A 16,993-nucleotide genomic window follows, 5' to 3' on the forward strand; every position below is an offset into this window, starting at 1 on the left:
CGTGACGAAGATGTCGACTATAAATATTCCTTGCTATAATATTTATGTATCATTTCTGATTGCGACTGTTACAGATAACAACTTCAGCAATTAATGTTAGATTAATGAGATATGCCAGATCGTAAGCGTGATATACGGTCAAATTTTAAAATAAACAGCCATGTCATTTGTGCGGTTTTTAATACAAAGTAGTGTCTTGTACATTATGTAATTTAAAATATTCGAAATTTCAGTTCGATCTCTTTACTACACTAAAAGTGTTAGTGTCGACAACAAAACAATGTCAGTTTCAATGTCAAGAATAAAAATCGCTAGTCCTACAATCTCTCTGGCAACATTTGTAGCTAGAAATAATATTTAAGCAATGTATATTTTCAGTTTTTTCTTCATTTTGTCCTACTTGTAAATATGGGAATTATAATTATGTGGTTTTCCTGTTATACCATGTATGTATGTATGTATGTATGTATGTATGTATGTATGTATGTGTGTGTGTGTGTGTGTGTGTGTGTGTGTGTGTGTGTAAATGAATTTCATAGTATTTGTCACCGTCTATTCAACTCGGTGGCTATATATTGAGGGTGCTTTGCACTAAGCCAAAGGTCGAGAAGTACTATGTCCAGCAAACTTATCGACATTTACACAAGAATTGATAGCTCGAGTTTCTTCTTTGGTCCTATTTGTGATGAAGATGCTGGTTACGCCACCAAGTGGTTAAAATTTAGAAATGTCTTACAAAGACTAAAATGTAGTTTTACTGATTCAATACCAACAGACAGATAAAAAAAATCAATACAGCAGCTTAGACTGTAAGATATGTCGTGTCGTTCTGCCCTCATCGGCCTCCTCTCACCTCATCTGGGAGAGGTTGTCCAATGTGTGAGGGCGCCCCGTCACGGCGTACCTTACTAGTTACAGTTGTTCATATCTCCTTGTTCATATCTCCACATTTCTAACATTTGTTTTTGAAAAACACTGTTTTTATTGAATGTACTTAAATTTAGGATTATCAATATAGCAATATGAAAGTTTAAATAAAACCTTTTCTTTTATTAAATCATCAGTATTTTATTTGACCTTTGACCCATCTAGGTTCGAATCGTAGTTGATGATATGGACAACACGTTCGCATGTAGATATGACTCCTTTTCAGACAACAACTACGTCATCAAAAACGAGAGTACTGTTGGGTCAGCATCGTGGATGGTCGACACAGCTGAGGAATGGTTAACAAAATATTTCACTGAAGTCTAGTCAGCCATTGGACGTTCTGACGCATACATCGCAGTATGCAATGGAGTATTTCATCTGTGTTTTTATATTCCATCGATTCACACGCCAGAGACTTTGTCAAAATAAACCATTTGAAATTTGAACTGATCATGATCAGTGATAACACTTGGGAGAAAGACATGTATGTAAGGGACAATCGCACAATGTGACACAGACTCAATAAGCGAACTTCCTTCGTTTAGCTAGGGGGAGGGGGTCTGGCGTCAGTGTGATTGCTGAACTTCATTTTCGCACTTCTAACCAAAGTTCGACGGAAAACTATCACTCCTTCAATGATAACACAGCTTTTATCATTACTACTGAGATGCTTATCAGTTGATAAAAATTTACTTCTAATGTGAGATATGGTGTGCTGGGTTTCTTGTTACAGTCAGTAGTTTAATGTGTTTACAATCATGTTTTACATTACATCGAGCTTAGTGGTGTGACATCTGCAGTTTTCATCATAGCTTACATATATGAACGTTTGATATCACACTTGTGAACGTCCATTTAGGGGAGGGGGGAGGGTTTTTTGACCCAAACGAACGATGTTCTTTGTTGAGATTGTGCGACATTATGCGATCGTCCCTCACTGTCCTTCATGTAACCTTCATAATGTATTATTCATTGTAATCATTAACTAAACTTACTCTTGTTGTTTTTCGTCGAAAGTTTATGTATTATGACGTCATGTTTGGAGAGTCTATAAGTAGAAACTACATGACTGAGACACAAACATCATTTCTTCGAAAACCTAACACAAAGTTTGTTTTTGGATATAATATTACAGAAAGAGATAACCTGAATTAATTATTATCATTGCTTGTTGAGATCAGCAAGTCTGAATCTTGAGCTAATGTCTGGTTTTGAAATCTGTCATCATGTTAAAACTGTACTGGTGTAACTGGACTACCATAATTAGGCATTGTACATATCAATCAGTGGTCGGTACATAGTGTCGCAACTGCGCAATAAGTCGAACGTTTGGGGTGATAGCATTAACAACATTTTGGATATGTGATTGCGATCAAGAGAAACTACTAGATAGTTTGATGCTATGACGCATTGTATTTCCTCCCCATCTATTCCTATATTACCCTTAACTGAGATTTTCCTGTGGGGTGTATTAATAATCATGTTTGGTTTTTCAACATTGATAGTAAGTTTATTTGCTTGGCACCAATCATGGACCTTTTGAAAGTCAGAATTGGTTTTGGGTAAAAAGGTTTTATCTTATTACCTGTGATTAATTTAGATGAATTCGTGTCATCTGCGAATAGACGGAATTGAAATCGGTTAATTGAAATTGCGATGTCATTTATATAAATTATAAATAAAATGGGGCCAAGAATTCATGATCCTTGCCGGACGCCACACTGTATCTACAGGGTGATGAAACACTATTAATTGTGACGGACTGTTGTCGGTTACTGAGATAGTTTTTAAACCATGCTAAAAAGGGAGACCTCTAATCCCATAATGATGTAGCTTACTGATTGATATTTCGTGGTTAATAGTGTCGAACGCTTTTTTGAGGTCAATAAAGACCCCCAAAGTAGAAAACCCGTTGTCAAGATGATCACTAATCTCTGATTGATTAAATTGACTCAGGATAGTTGCCATGAAGATACTGGGAGAAGTTAGTGGGTGAAGTAATGCCTGCTGCTAGATTTGTGCCAATATTTACAAAGAACTCGTTAAATTCATCAACGATATCATGACTTCCGGTTACAGCACTTTTACCAGAAATCTGGGAGTTTATTTTACGTGGAGAAAGTTTATTAGTTACTGCAGTTTTATGTACAACTTCATTGATCACTTGCCATGTTTTATTTGTGTTACCGTTTGCTCACTGAAACCTGTTCATGAAATACCTTTTTTGGATGACTTCAGAAGCCTAGTTAAAATATTTCTGTATACCTTGTATTTTGTTTTGTAATATGCATAGTGAGAATTATCTCGCATTCCTTTGAATAGTCTATGTTTTGTAAGTATCGACTTGACAAGTTCGTTTGAGAGCCATGGTTTACGAATAGACTTACACTTGTTATTATTTTTGTAGGGATATATTAAAGCTTAGCCATAAAATAGGCCCTGGAGGTCTCAATTTTCTATCATACAGGTTTGTAATACACTATACGTCGTTTTGCATTATGTTTTTAAACAAGTTTGTAAGATGTAAGCTATTATTTCTTTAATGTCTTTTCCATGTGGCCATATCAGTCATACAGCTATCCTCAGGTGGTAGGGAAGGGGTTTACGTAAAATTACATTCACGTCTTTTTCTAACAAAAGACAAATTTAATGAAGTCAACAATGAGCTGGTTTTATTCGACACAAAATGTAACATGAAGAAAGTCCAGATTTGGTTGCTTTGTTGATCTTTGTAGTTTTCCGACTAATCTGAAAATAAACAGAAGCATATCTTCCTAGGGAGTGAAAGGAGAAACTTTTAAGTATACTAAGAGGAAATTTTGACAGTTAGTGTTTATATCACTGCACGACACGAGAGTGTCAATGAACAAGTCGGCCGGCAGGAGTAGGACTACGAACTACGTGTCAAAGCTGTCGTAATGTTGACTGTTGTCTTCAGTACGATTGGGTTAACAAGATCACAACTTCAACTCAATTTCATGAACTATGGAAGTAATTCGGACCCACAACTGTGATTTTTTAAAGTCCTAGTAAAGGTCAGTTGTTGAACAAATTTGTTCAAATGTCTTTTAATGTTTCACAAAAGATGAAAACTTGCCGTCTTCGCTCGGCCCTATCATCGATCCCCAATCACATATGTACCACGTCGCCATCTTGAAAACCCCAAAACACAACGAAAAGTAAGGACGCTTTATACACACTATTTGGTGGGTTTCTGGAAAAAAACCTTGAAATTCATAACGGAAATTATTAGGCGTAAAAAAATAACTGTGTGGTTCGAATTCCGATTACGTTCAATTTTAGAATAGGTGGGGTAGGTAGATTTATTTAATTTTTAATTTTTTTTTTCTTATGTGAGTGTCAGTTCAGGTAGTTATATTTTCCATTGTTTTCCATATGGTCTCTGTGTTATTGGTTTCTTCTTGTCAGATGTACAACCATTGCAGATTGGAAGAACAGTTTTATATTGTCTTTTTAAGTTGATGACAGTTTCCACATCCACTTTTTCTTGCGAGACCTTCGCGATTTTATTTTTTTTTCTCATATACCGAAAACAAGTTTATTTATTTTATTTTTTTTACATAAAAACATAATTTTGTGTTAAAAATGACAGCCAGGAAAAACACGGAAATTCATATTTTGATAAAATTGAGTTGTCGAGTACCAATGTATATTTTCGTTTTTACACTCACTATAAAAACTGGAAGTATAATTATTATATTGTATGATCATCGTAATAGTCATAGCAACAAAAACTGATCATCTGAACAAAACATTTAAATGAGTAGACGCAAATCATGTGGTAAGAAAACGGTTGAAAACATGAGCCACTCACCGAAAGGTCATCAAGGTATGATCTTGTGTTCAACGCTCACATGAATGTCACGTGAGAACCTTCCGGCTTTCTCTGATAAGATATATATCTAATGTCACACAAAGGAATGTCATTAGACTATTAACCTGAATGTTAATAGTTCTGAACTCTCTCAAGCTCTTCGTATCTTTGAAATCCCCATACCATACTTCCAATCCGTAAGTTAAAATGTGCATAACCATTGCATCAAAGATCTTTAAAAAGGCTTTAAAAGAGAGTATTCCTGTTTTCTTTGTGACAAACAATACAGAAAATAGAGCTTGTCTAGCTTGTTGTGCTAGCGTTTTAGTTGCCATGGACCACTGTAGACGACAAGATAGGAGAATACCTAAATACTTATAGAAAGAATACACACCAACAGGGTTGTTTTTAAACTTCCATTTCTGATGTTTAGACAGACACCCGCCACCTTTGAACACAGCTACTTTTGATTTGTCTAACCGTAAGTTTCCAGCGCTCACAGTAGGAATAAAGCATATCAAGCTGACACTGTAGACCAATTATCGTGTCGGACAATAAAGCTACATCATCGGCAAATAAAAGACAGAATATATCTGTCAGGTCAGGGCATAGTTGAATGCCACGTTGACCACTCGCTTGCAACTCATTGGCCAATTCATTGATGAAAAAAAGAAAAAAAAGAAACGGACTTAGCACGCATCCTTGTCTGACGTATGACCCCTATACGGCCGCAAAATAATTTGTAAGTCTTCGGTTAGTACGAACACATGATTTAACATCTTTGTACATTGCATGTATCATTCTAAACATTTCACCCTAATTAACAGCGACAACCCCTTTTAGAAGCGTATACCAAAGTCGCTGCCGTTCAACGGTGTCGAAAGCTTTGGAAAAATCGACAAATGCACAGTAGAATTTTTACCTTTTCCTAGTAAGGCACTTCTGAACAATACATTGCAGAATAAATATATTATCAATAGTAGAGTAACCACAGCTTCACACGTCAACGAACAGATATCTCTATGTGGTCGATGAGCCGGGGCGCACAGTACAAGGTTGTTCGAGTACGATGGAGTACGTTTTATAAATGGTATCGGTACATACAAAATAATTCATTTAGCGTCAATTTGGGAAAGCGAAGCTCCGAGGACTGTGAGAGAGTCTAGTGAAGACATGGCATTGTAAATCCGATGCATATATACTAGAACCACATTCTCGCAAACCAGAGCTGTTATTTCTTCCGCTACACTTCGAAATGACAAGAGTTGACGTACAAAGCCACAGGAAATGAAAAATGGAGTATGACATATTCTTAAGTTTCTTATGAAAGACATCTCCTGGGGTTCAATATCCAATCGCCTTGTCTAGATTGGTAATAAAAGTTCATATCTCAAAGACCATAGTTACGCAATATTATAACCATACCTTTACAGAACAATCAAATATTTAGACTGTAAAGCCAGGTACACACTAGAGGAATCAGTTGAGTAAAATGTCACTCGTGACAATTTCTTCACGCCGATTCCTCTCGTGTGCGGGCAACTTTTAATGAGAATTTGGACATTTGGGGCCGTGAGCCAAATATCTAGCCTTTTTTTGATATTTTTGGCCTCACGTGAACTTGTCCTCGTGTGCCACGGTGCGCCTGATGAATGTGAGCATTATATTCACTACTTTCTCTAAAGAGCGCATGCGTGGCTATGACGTAGGTACAAATTTTTTGAAGTACTAAATGTTTGCCCCAGTCTAAAACGTTAAACGTAGATGAGGAAACTTTGTCCAAAATTCTATATAGCCATCGCTTTTCTGAGCGGGAATAGTCACGAAACTATACCAAACGAGATAATTATCTCATGCTATGGCATAATAACTGGTGTCTCGGTAACTATATTTTACCTCTAAAGCAAACGCCACTGGTATGTAGGCAAAAGGTCGACACGTTTATCTTCTAAATTCATGAAATACTGTAGTTATTGACGTAGAGTTCAACTGTATTTTAGACCTGCACTATCATTTCGTAATTACGTCATCGCCACGCATGCGCGCTTAGAAGAAAGTCACGCACAGTCAGGCGCACACACGAGGGAAAATTCACGTCAGGTAAAAAAATATCAAACATGCTAGATATTTCATTATTTGGCTCACGGGACACAAATGACCAAATTCTCGTTAAGAGTTGCCCACACACGAGAGGAATCGGTGCGAGGAAATTACCACGAGTGGAATTTTGCTCAGCTGTTTCCTTTAGTATGCGCCTGGCTGAGATACGTCGTTTTTTTCAGCCAGGCTATCAGACTATATCTTTACAAACTGTATGAAACGCTTCAATCGTACATGGTACATACAATTCCCACATACATGTATGCTATGTTGAGATGTCGAAGATTTACATTAAAAGAATATCATTGTATTGCACAAAGTTTAAATACTTTTTCCACTTCACATAAGAGTCCATTACCAAAATTACCAAATGTCCTGAATGGAATGAATTTAGCTCCGAGACTCGTAACACATACATACATACATACATACATACATACATACATACATACATACATACATACATACATACATACATACATACATACATACATACATACATATATACACACACACACACACACACACATACATACATACATACATACATACATACATACATACATGTACATACATGTACATACATACATACATACATACATACATACATACATACATACATACATACATACATACATACATACATACATACATACATACATACATACCACAGGCACTTGTTACCCGAGATATGTATCAATATGTTTCTATCAGAATACAATAAAAAGTCGATGATATTGATAATATTGACGTATTTAGCCAACTATATATGAAAGGGGTGAAATTACACTTGTTTCTGTGATCGTGCAAGTCCACTCACCGCGAAATATTGTTTTTTTTGGGAAAGAGAAAGTTGTGTGATCCAGCTTTCCATTCAAGCAGACTAAGGTAATGGATGAAGATGACATAAAATCTCCCCTCGCCCAATTTTGAACCTTAAAACTCTATTCACCCCTATCGTATGAGCAGCAAGTTTTCACAAGAAACATCACCCCTATCGTATGACCAACACCTCTCCTCTTCCAATGCAAAAATTATAATCTATAACCCCGGCATGTACAATTGAAGGACCACCGAGTGAGGTAAACAGAAGTATGGATTATGAATAACAGAGTAATGGTCATGGCACGTTAGGCTAAATCTTAAATTCTTGATGTTGGTTTTTTGTTTTTGTTTTCATGCATATGTGGGGAAAGTTCACGTAGTGTAACCTTGTTATAGAAAGCACAACACGATCGTTCATTTCACCTACATAAAAGTAAGGGAAAGTTCACTTATAGGTGACAGTTCACATGACGAAATTGTTATAGGCAGCTTTGTATGCTTGGGACAAAGCGCGTTGAACTAACAGACACACAGAGATGCAGTAAACACCCGTCATCGAAATAGTTACCTACACACACGACAAAAAACACCCTAAATCAACAAAGCAGTGGAATTGTCAAAGTCAAACCTAAACATTGAGTTTTGTCAACTCTTTTCTTTCGGATTAAGCTACAATTATCAACAAAACAAAAGGAAACATTTTGTTATCGTGGTACATATGACTTGTCACCAGTCACATATTAATTACCTTTATTTATTGTAAATTTTGCACAAGGCACATACATTTCTGCTGATAATATCAAACTTTACGTCATTGACATATTTAAGTGGGCATGAAAGAAAACTACCGCACCTTTATAAGTGAAGAAGCTTACACTGGCGACTTTAAACCAATGTGGAGTGTTCTGCAGACAGAGTGTAGTTTCGCAATTCCAAACCTTGCCATTAACGAGTCATCCGTTGAATCTGCCGAAGATATACCAACTACCAGTTCTCCCGGTTGAACTTGGAACATTTCTCGGTAAGCATGGTATAGTTTTTACGAAATGCATAATATAATTATATATATATATATATATATATATATATATATATATATATATATATATATATATATATATATATATATATATATATATATATATATATATATATATATATATATATATATGGCACGTTAGGCTCGGAAAACATGGTATAGATTTTGAATTTCTTGGTGTTGTTTTTTGTTTTTGTTTTCATGCATGTGTGGGGAAAGTTCACGTATGTGTATCCGTGTTATAGACAGCACAAAACGATCGTTGATTTCATGTATGTATATATATGTATATATATATATATATGTGTGTGTGTGTGTGTGTGTGTGTGTGTGTGTGTGTGTGAATTATCAAGATATATTTATATATTACACATGGTTATTTATATTTGGTGTTTTCGATATCATCTCATGTCCGCCGGTTATATATATTCTCCACATTTCTTTATTGTAGATATGGCTTCTCCAGGCGGGAAGTCATTTTTTGACGACAGAGATCTGGTATTGAAGATTTTAAAAGATGGAAAAGAGACTATTAACAGAGAATGTGACCAGAGACAGTCTGACAACAATGATTCAAATGAAGATATTGATGCGATGGTGATTATTAAGTCTGTGTTCTCCTTGTGGGTTGAAACATTTGCTAAGTACAACTTGACTGCTGAAGACTTTCCAAAGAAAACTAAATTGTATCGTGAAATTTTGAGAAGATACGCTGGGGATGAGGAGGTACGTAGGAATTTCTTCTCTTCCTTCCTTTTCTTTGTTTGTTTGTTTGTTTGTTTGTTTGTTTGTTTTTCTTTCTTTCTTTCTTTCTTTCTTTCTTTCTTTCTTTCTTTCTTTCTTTCTTTCTTTCTTTCTTTCTTTCTTTCTTTCCAAACGGTTATTACTCAATAACAGGAGGAGGGTTCAGTGTTTGTGCTGGAGAAATCCTGCGTTGTCCGATAGCGTCAAACTGAAGGACTCCTCTTCTTGCTTACAGCTGCGATAAATTTAATCAAACCCATAATGTGTGGTTCGACCCCCGACCGCAGTGACACTTAAGAGTCAAGTGGTTTAACCACTGAGCCATGCACCAACAACAATGGTACGACATTAATTGTCTTCTTTCAACCAAATTAATAGAATGAGTTCACTTCAAGTCGAAGAAGCGTGGTACGAAACAGCTTAGATCACAAATATTTTCCAGATGAAAGAATAAAAATATTGGGGAATGTTATGATTATATTTTGTACTTTTGAAAAATTGAGAAAAGCAATCTCGACTTTCATTTTGACTTATATTGTGAACAGTAGAATCACCGACAAGTGCGAGTCGTTGTGGCGTGGATTGGAATCAAATTCTATAGTTACTAATCGAACGCGTTCAACTTTTATGTTAATTTATTGATAAAATTCTGGTTACTAATAAATCCGGTATACAGTGTCAGAGCAGTTTTCTTTCTAAGGATAACATTGGAGTTTTGAAGCTCAAGTCTTGTTAAAGTTGATTCAATATACACAGCAACAGTCTAGCGTGAAAACAGTCCGGGTACAGCCAACGAAGATCTCGCAAAAAGCTGTACCGTCGTACGAAATTTTTCAGTGGGCGGGCAATTTGCTTCGTTTAATAGCGGGAGGGAACACACTTGTCAAGCACAAATTGCGTCGGGGATGTCCTGATTTTGATACCGGCAGTGAGAGGGGAAATTGTGTTGGGGGAGTGGCGGAGAGTTCTGTTATATTATGTAAGGAAACGCATATTGTGACGTCAAAATGAATTTTTTGGTATTATAGTGGAAAGCACAAATGTTTTCCTGATGGGTAGTAAGTAAATCATTCACAATATTGGGTGGGCAGTGCGCTGGCGAGCAAGTTGAAACCCCGTGGGAGGGAGGGAAGGAGGGCAGACATCCTTCGCCACCAGTGGAAGGTCACATAAGAACAGTTAAGCACCCTCTCCGCAATGTTTTAGGGACAATTTTATTACAAACATAATTTCTGGTTTGAAACAACACAATTTTAATGAAAACCACAAATCTGCCCACTGGTTACACCTCAACATTATTTGAGAGTAAAAAGTCGATAAGACATGGTATTCTTCATAAAGCTGTGACGACTGTGTTACTAAGTATGGGAAAATAAAAGATTGAAAATTTCCGTGAAAACAAGACAGCATATCCTCACATTTCTTCTTAATATTTCAAAATGATTAAGAACAAGCTTTCATATTTCAAAGTGTGGAGATTTTTAATACAATTTGTCCCTGATTGATTTAACATTGATGAAAATCAAGCAATTAGAAATGTTGATTATTGTGTTTTTGTTTCTCTCCTTGAAAGATTTTAGATATTATTGGTTTAAGTGGATGGAAATATTATAGGAAGACTCCATTATCCGTGGGTGACGATGCCCCTGATGTTGGGTTGATATCAGTGGATGACGGGAAAAAACATCTCATCTCTGAATTACACCAAGACAAAAATAAGCCTCTGGTAATACTGGGCTCGTCGAAAACCTGACCTTTCTTGTCGGTAGGTACCATGGTTGTTAGAGTTGGTTGGAGTCTGGGAGGTGGGGATTATACTTCAATGGTTGGAGCTATCCCCCTCACCTCCGTCCACCCTTTCCTACTTCTCTTTCGTGTTTATCGATCTCGGGCTTAACTTAACTGTTAGTGTTTGTGTTGCCAGTATACGTAAGCCGTGCCGCTATGTGAGTGACTGTTTTAAATAGGTTATAGTTATGTTAGATTTGAGACAAATAACACATTCAATAGTGTTGCTAGTAAAAACGATACAGACTCTTGGTAATAGTACTTGTTAGTTTGTTTCCTTTTGAATCACTTAGGTCCTTTGTCTTCTGATTTTAGAGATAATAATAATAATAATAATAATACGGATCTATAATGAGCCTTTCTTCCTGAGAGCTGAAGGCGCTCACAATTATTACCGCTGGCACAAATCAATGGCAGCACAACGCCCCTTTACACTTCCTCAACTCCCTGGGGAGCATACAATCCATTGTAGCCTCTATAAGCGCAAAGCATTCACATTGCAACCTCTATCCTACCAGGTCCTGAATTATACAGCTGGGTTGACTAAGGCACAATCATGGTTCAAATCTTGCCAAAGGACTTTAGCCATTCAGAAGCAAACGGCAGCGACGGGCCTCGAACCTGCAATTGCAACCTGCAGATTCCAAGCAAGCCACGCTAACCATTCGCCCATCATGAATCCATGCTAACACACAAAACAAGTTCGAATTCGACCAAATTTTAAAATAATCCGTGTCGGTTTTTTCTTTGTAGGCCGTGGTAGCGAACGGTCGACTCGGTGACTTGTACAACAAGTTCAAAGGAGAGATAGAACTACTTGTTGTATATCTACAAGAAGCCCATCCAAGTAACGGCTTCAAAGTTGATCGCCATAGCAATATTGAGCAACACATAAACTTGAAGGAGAAGATGGAAGCCGCGAAGGAACTGATTATGTTGTGTCCCCAGGAGGATATCATCAGCACAAATGTACAGGATGCAGACAAGGTTGGTATATAAGGTTATAAGAACTGAATATGACGTTGAAAGTTTACGCGAAATTTTCTATATCTCTACATAAAAAACTTCGAGCACCACAGCTAGAAGTCCAATATTAGATTGTGTCATAGAATGCCCAAGGTATAACCGTTATTCCTATATTTTGCCTTCGAACGCGTTGAACCTAGCCTCTCTGTTTTTTTTATGTAGTCAAGAGTTAAGTGTACAAACAAACTAACATTTCAGTATACAATGACAAGTTCCTACAGTTTGCCTAACAGTGTGAACACTTCGCTGAGACACGTTTTTTTTAATGAGTGAGATAACATTAGAAATAATTGGATATGTGATCACTATCAAACCTGACCAGTTATCCCCACTGAGTGACACAATGGCAGCACACACACACTGTCAGGTACTAATACATACACAGAAGTTTTGGTGAAGTCACACAACTTTTAACACTCAACAACGTCTACATGTCTTCATTTTATTTTTTGTAATCACACAATGTCATACAAGCTCAATAAGCGAACTTCGTTCGTTTAGGGGAGTGAGGGGGTCTGGCATCAATGCGACTGGCTGAACTTCATTTTCGCACTTTTGACCCAATTTCGAAAACTTTCACGCCTTCACTTATAAAAGCTTCTGTATTTACTACTGACATGTTGATAAGTTGATAACTATATAATTGCTTCTAATGTGATATACAATGCTGGGTTCCCGGTAGTATTTTTATGTGTTTAACATCATCTCAGTGAACAGGTTCACGAGGTTAGAAATTCATGTTTACCATGTTTTTACCGTATTTTTTTTTTGTTTTTACGTACCGATCGTAGTGGTGTGACCGCTACATTTTGCATCATGTCATGGTTTACATCATATATATATATACGTGTGATGTCGCACTTGTGAACGGGGAGGGGGAGGGGATGGGATGGGGAGGGGGGGGTGTTGTTCAGAACAATGCTGTTCGCTCATTGAGCTTGTGCGACATTGTGCGATCGTCCTTTATACTAAATTAGTATCTGACTGTGTGTTTAATAATAATAAATTCTTATCAGCGCATTACGCAACAGCCTCAATGCGCTTTACAATACTGAAAAAAAAAAAAAAAAAAAAAACTTGATTTGCATAGAAATCAAAACCAAAACCAAAAACTTGACGTTCACTATTGATTACTATTAAAAACAACAACTTGAAATTCACTAAAAAACAAAACTTATTGATTACTGCATATAAAAGTATAGTATGTTCTAAAAGTTTGTAAACAAGTATGTCTTTAGTTGGGACTTGAATGTTTCGATCGATACCGCTCTCCTAATGTGAATTGGGAGAGAGTTCCATAACTTAGGACCGGCAACAGAGAAGGCGCGATCTCCGTACGTGGTAGTTGCAACACGTGGAATGGCAAGTGTAAGATGAGTACTAGAACGTAGGGCACGTGTTGGCTTGTGTATGGGTATTAGTTCAATGATGTAGGATGGTGACAGTTTGTTGACAGCCTTGTAGGTGACGAGCAAGATTTTGTATGCAATACGTTGACGTACAGGTAACCAATGAAGATTATGTAATACTGGTGAGACATGATCATATTTGCGTAGTTTGGCAACAAGTCTAGCAGCTGTGTTCTGCACACGTTGAAGTTTGTTGATCTCTTTGTCTGGTAATCCATAGAGGATGGAATTGCAATAATCCAGCCTAGAGGTAACAAATGCATGGATTAGTCTTTCGGTACTGGTATTGTCGAGGTACTTTCTAATTTGGCCGATCTTTCGAATGGCTAGGGATGCTGCTCTGCAGATGTTATTTACATGACAAGTCATTCTAAGTTCCGAGTCAAGTATAACCCCAAGGTCACGTGTTGTGGATGATGTGTTGACAGTGCTGTCCCCAATTGTGATACATGGTACAGGATTGGTTTTACTGAATCGAGATGAGAAGTGGATTATCTCTGTTTTACTGTCATTTAGCTTTAATTTATTCGATGCATACCAAGTTCGTATATCAGCAATGCATGCTTCAATACGCGAGACTGTGTTCATGTGTTGTGATCGTTTCATCATCTGGTAAAGTTGAGAGTCATCAGCATACATCATACTGTTTAGATTATGTTGTGAAATCAGATCCTCTAAGGGTGCGACATACATGGTAAAGAGTATGGGACCTAGAACTGATCCCTGTGGGACTCCAAAGTTTAGGCTGTGACAGGCAGACTTTGCATTGTTTACTGTTACGTGTTGTGTTCGATGCTGGAGGTATGACCTATGTATTGGTTGACAAAGTGCCAAAATTGATTGACCTCGCGTGATAGTGTACGTGTATACATGAAAAGTTACCAATATCAATTTGTATCAGATCTGCCCTTACTCGTGTCCTAATCACGACACCGCATACATGTATGTTTGCTGCTATTGTGTCACTAAGTGGGGATGACTGGTCAGGTTTGATAAGGATTTCATATCCAATTACTTCTAATGTTGCCTCGCTCATAAAAAAATGTATGTGTCCCCAGCAAAGTGTTCATACTGTCGACAGTCGTTCGTGCCTTTTTTTTGCTACGTTTTATCTAAAACTAAAGTCGTCGCCTCGCTCCGATCTGGAACAATACTATAACCGGGCACTGATAAGCAACAGCTAGTATAGTGCCGACACTCACAGTTCCTACTAACGCGTATAGTACGCGCACTTTTAATAGAATTCTCAAAAACAATTATTTTGAGCAAGTTTTAGCTATTTCATCATACCAACTGTCGTCTGCATGTATCGTAGAGGATATAGTTGATATGTCATCAATAAGAGTCTCCTTTTTCTGCGATGTGTTTGGAGCATATCCCCGGTATATCACCTGACACATAGTTACCCCCCCCCCCCCCATCCTGAAAACATCAAGTCTCATGCGCAATGATTTACATTATTTAAACATGATGTATGCGGTGTCGTGATTAGGACACGAGTAAGGGCAGATCTGATACAAATTGATATTGGTAACTTTTCATGTATACACGTACACTATCACGAGAGGTCAATCAATTTTGGCACTTTGTCAACCAATACATTAACGAGTGCACAACACTAGCCAGGTCAAAGTATTTTGGACTTTGCCTCTCAGTGATACACTTTCAGGACACTGTGCATAGGTATGAGTAACTCACTCTACAGCGATACAAATTATATACAGTGAAATATCGACCTTTTCTGAAGCCCCTTCTCATCTGTCCTTGTCAATCCGTACGAGACACCACCCTCGTATATCATGTAACCATACTAGGCTGGGTCATTCGTCAAGTTTCATACCAAGCGTAGTCAATGACATCATTCAGGCTTCCAGTATTCGGCATGTAAATCATGGAACGATTTACCCTGTAATATGCGAGACATTGGAATCTTTAAAGCCAACACAGAAATATATCTTAAACGTCCATATAAGAAAGTCTGATAGCATATTCCTGTAGTGTATTTATTTATTTACAGTGTATCTACTTGTCTGTTTATATATGTATCGCACCGGTATGTGGTAGTACTTATATTTACTGTTATTTTGATCGTCACAACATTTTCTCCTGCGTTTTGATTTTCACCAATACTGCCCCATTCCTCAAATATCACCTTTCTCGTTCGTCGTTTTCTTGTAAAGTTCTGCATTTTGATAAGTATCAAATAACAGTAACACATTCCAACCCTTGCGTCGCTAGGTATTGTTTCTCTTTGGGGCGTTTTCAGTAACATTTCTTGCTTTTTGTTGTTTTTGTATTGCTTCCCACTTCATCTGTACTGTCCTTGTATTATAAGCACTTTTCATTATTGAGTTATGTGTATTCATACATGTGTATATTGCTGTGTGTGTGTATGTATGCGATTGAGTACATTTGCTTCACTATTTTCTTTATTTTGAGCACTTTACTGAGTTACGTATATAGAGGTGTATGCATATTTGTGTGTGTGTGTGTGTGTGTGTGTGTGTGTGTGTGTGTGTTTGTGTGTGTGTGTGTGTGTGTACTTTTGATTCACTTCGTTGCGTCTCATTATCGATTTTGAAATGTAGAAAAATGTACAGGTCACGGACAAGACGAGTTCCGCTGAGCTATTTCCATGGTCCACATCAGATAACAATTGTCTATTTTTTTGTATTGATTTCTTTTCGTTCGTCTGTTTCTTCTAGGAGTACCAGAGCTTTCAAACGAAACTTGAAACTGCTTGTGTGTTTTTTAAATTTAAAACTTTTAAATAACTGTCGTAATTACTAGGTTTTTCTTTAATCCATCCAGGTTCGATTCGTAGTTGATGACATGGATAGCACATTCGCGGGTCACTACGAATCTTTTCCAGACAACAACTTCATCGTCAAAAATGGCAAATTATTATTGATTGGGAACGACTACTCGGACAGCACCGTCGCTTCAGTGTCGTGGATAGTCGACACAGTTGATGAATGGTTAACAAAATACTTCACTGGAACCGAGGCCGAAATCAGACGTTCCCAGTCCTAGTGGCGCCTAGATCATCATAGTGGAAGTCTGTATTCGAAAGTTTCATTTCCCGTCCCGCCAATATATGACCAGATCTAGATTTCAGCGGGAAAATCTGTTTAATTTCGGTTCTGATACCTATCTTACTCTAGACTGAGCACTGATTAATTCATTTGAACTAAACAGTCATAATAATAATTTTAAAAAACAATTCCATGTGAGACAGTCATCTTTTGACCCTTTGTTCTTATAATCTAGTTATTTTTAAGGTAGAGTGTTGCCTTG

The 16,993-nt window shown here is 37.3% G+C and overlaps 1 protein-coding gene across 1 annotated transcript; it reads left to right on the forward strand.

Moving 5' to 3' along the window:
• Nucleotides 1-9,182: 9,182 nt before the first annotated feature.
• On the forward strand, nt 9,183-16,729 carry LOC144442761 (uncharacterized). Its single transcript, XM_078132134.1, has 4 exons — nt 9,183-9,455; nt 11,047-11,199; nt 12,015-12,248; nt 16,508-16,729. The coding sequence occupies exons 1-4, from the start codon at nt 9,183-9,185 to the stop codon at nt 16,727-16,729; spliced, it is 882 nt and encodes a 293-aa protein (XP_077988260.1).
• Nucleotides 16,730-16,993: the final 264 nt, after the last annotated feature.

This window comes from Glandiceps talaboti, chromosome 11, assembly GCF_964340395.1.
Source record: "Glandiceps talaboti chromosome 11, keGlaTala1.1, whole genome shotgun sequence".
NCBI classification, from domain to species: Eukaryota; Metazoa; Hemichordata; class Enteropneusta; family Spengelidae; genus Glandiceps; species Glandiceps talaboti.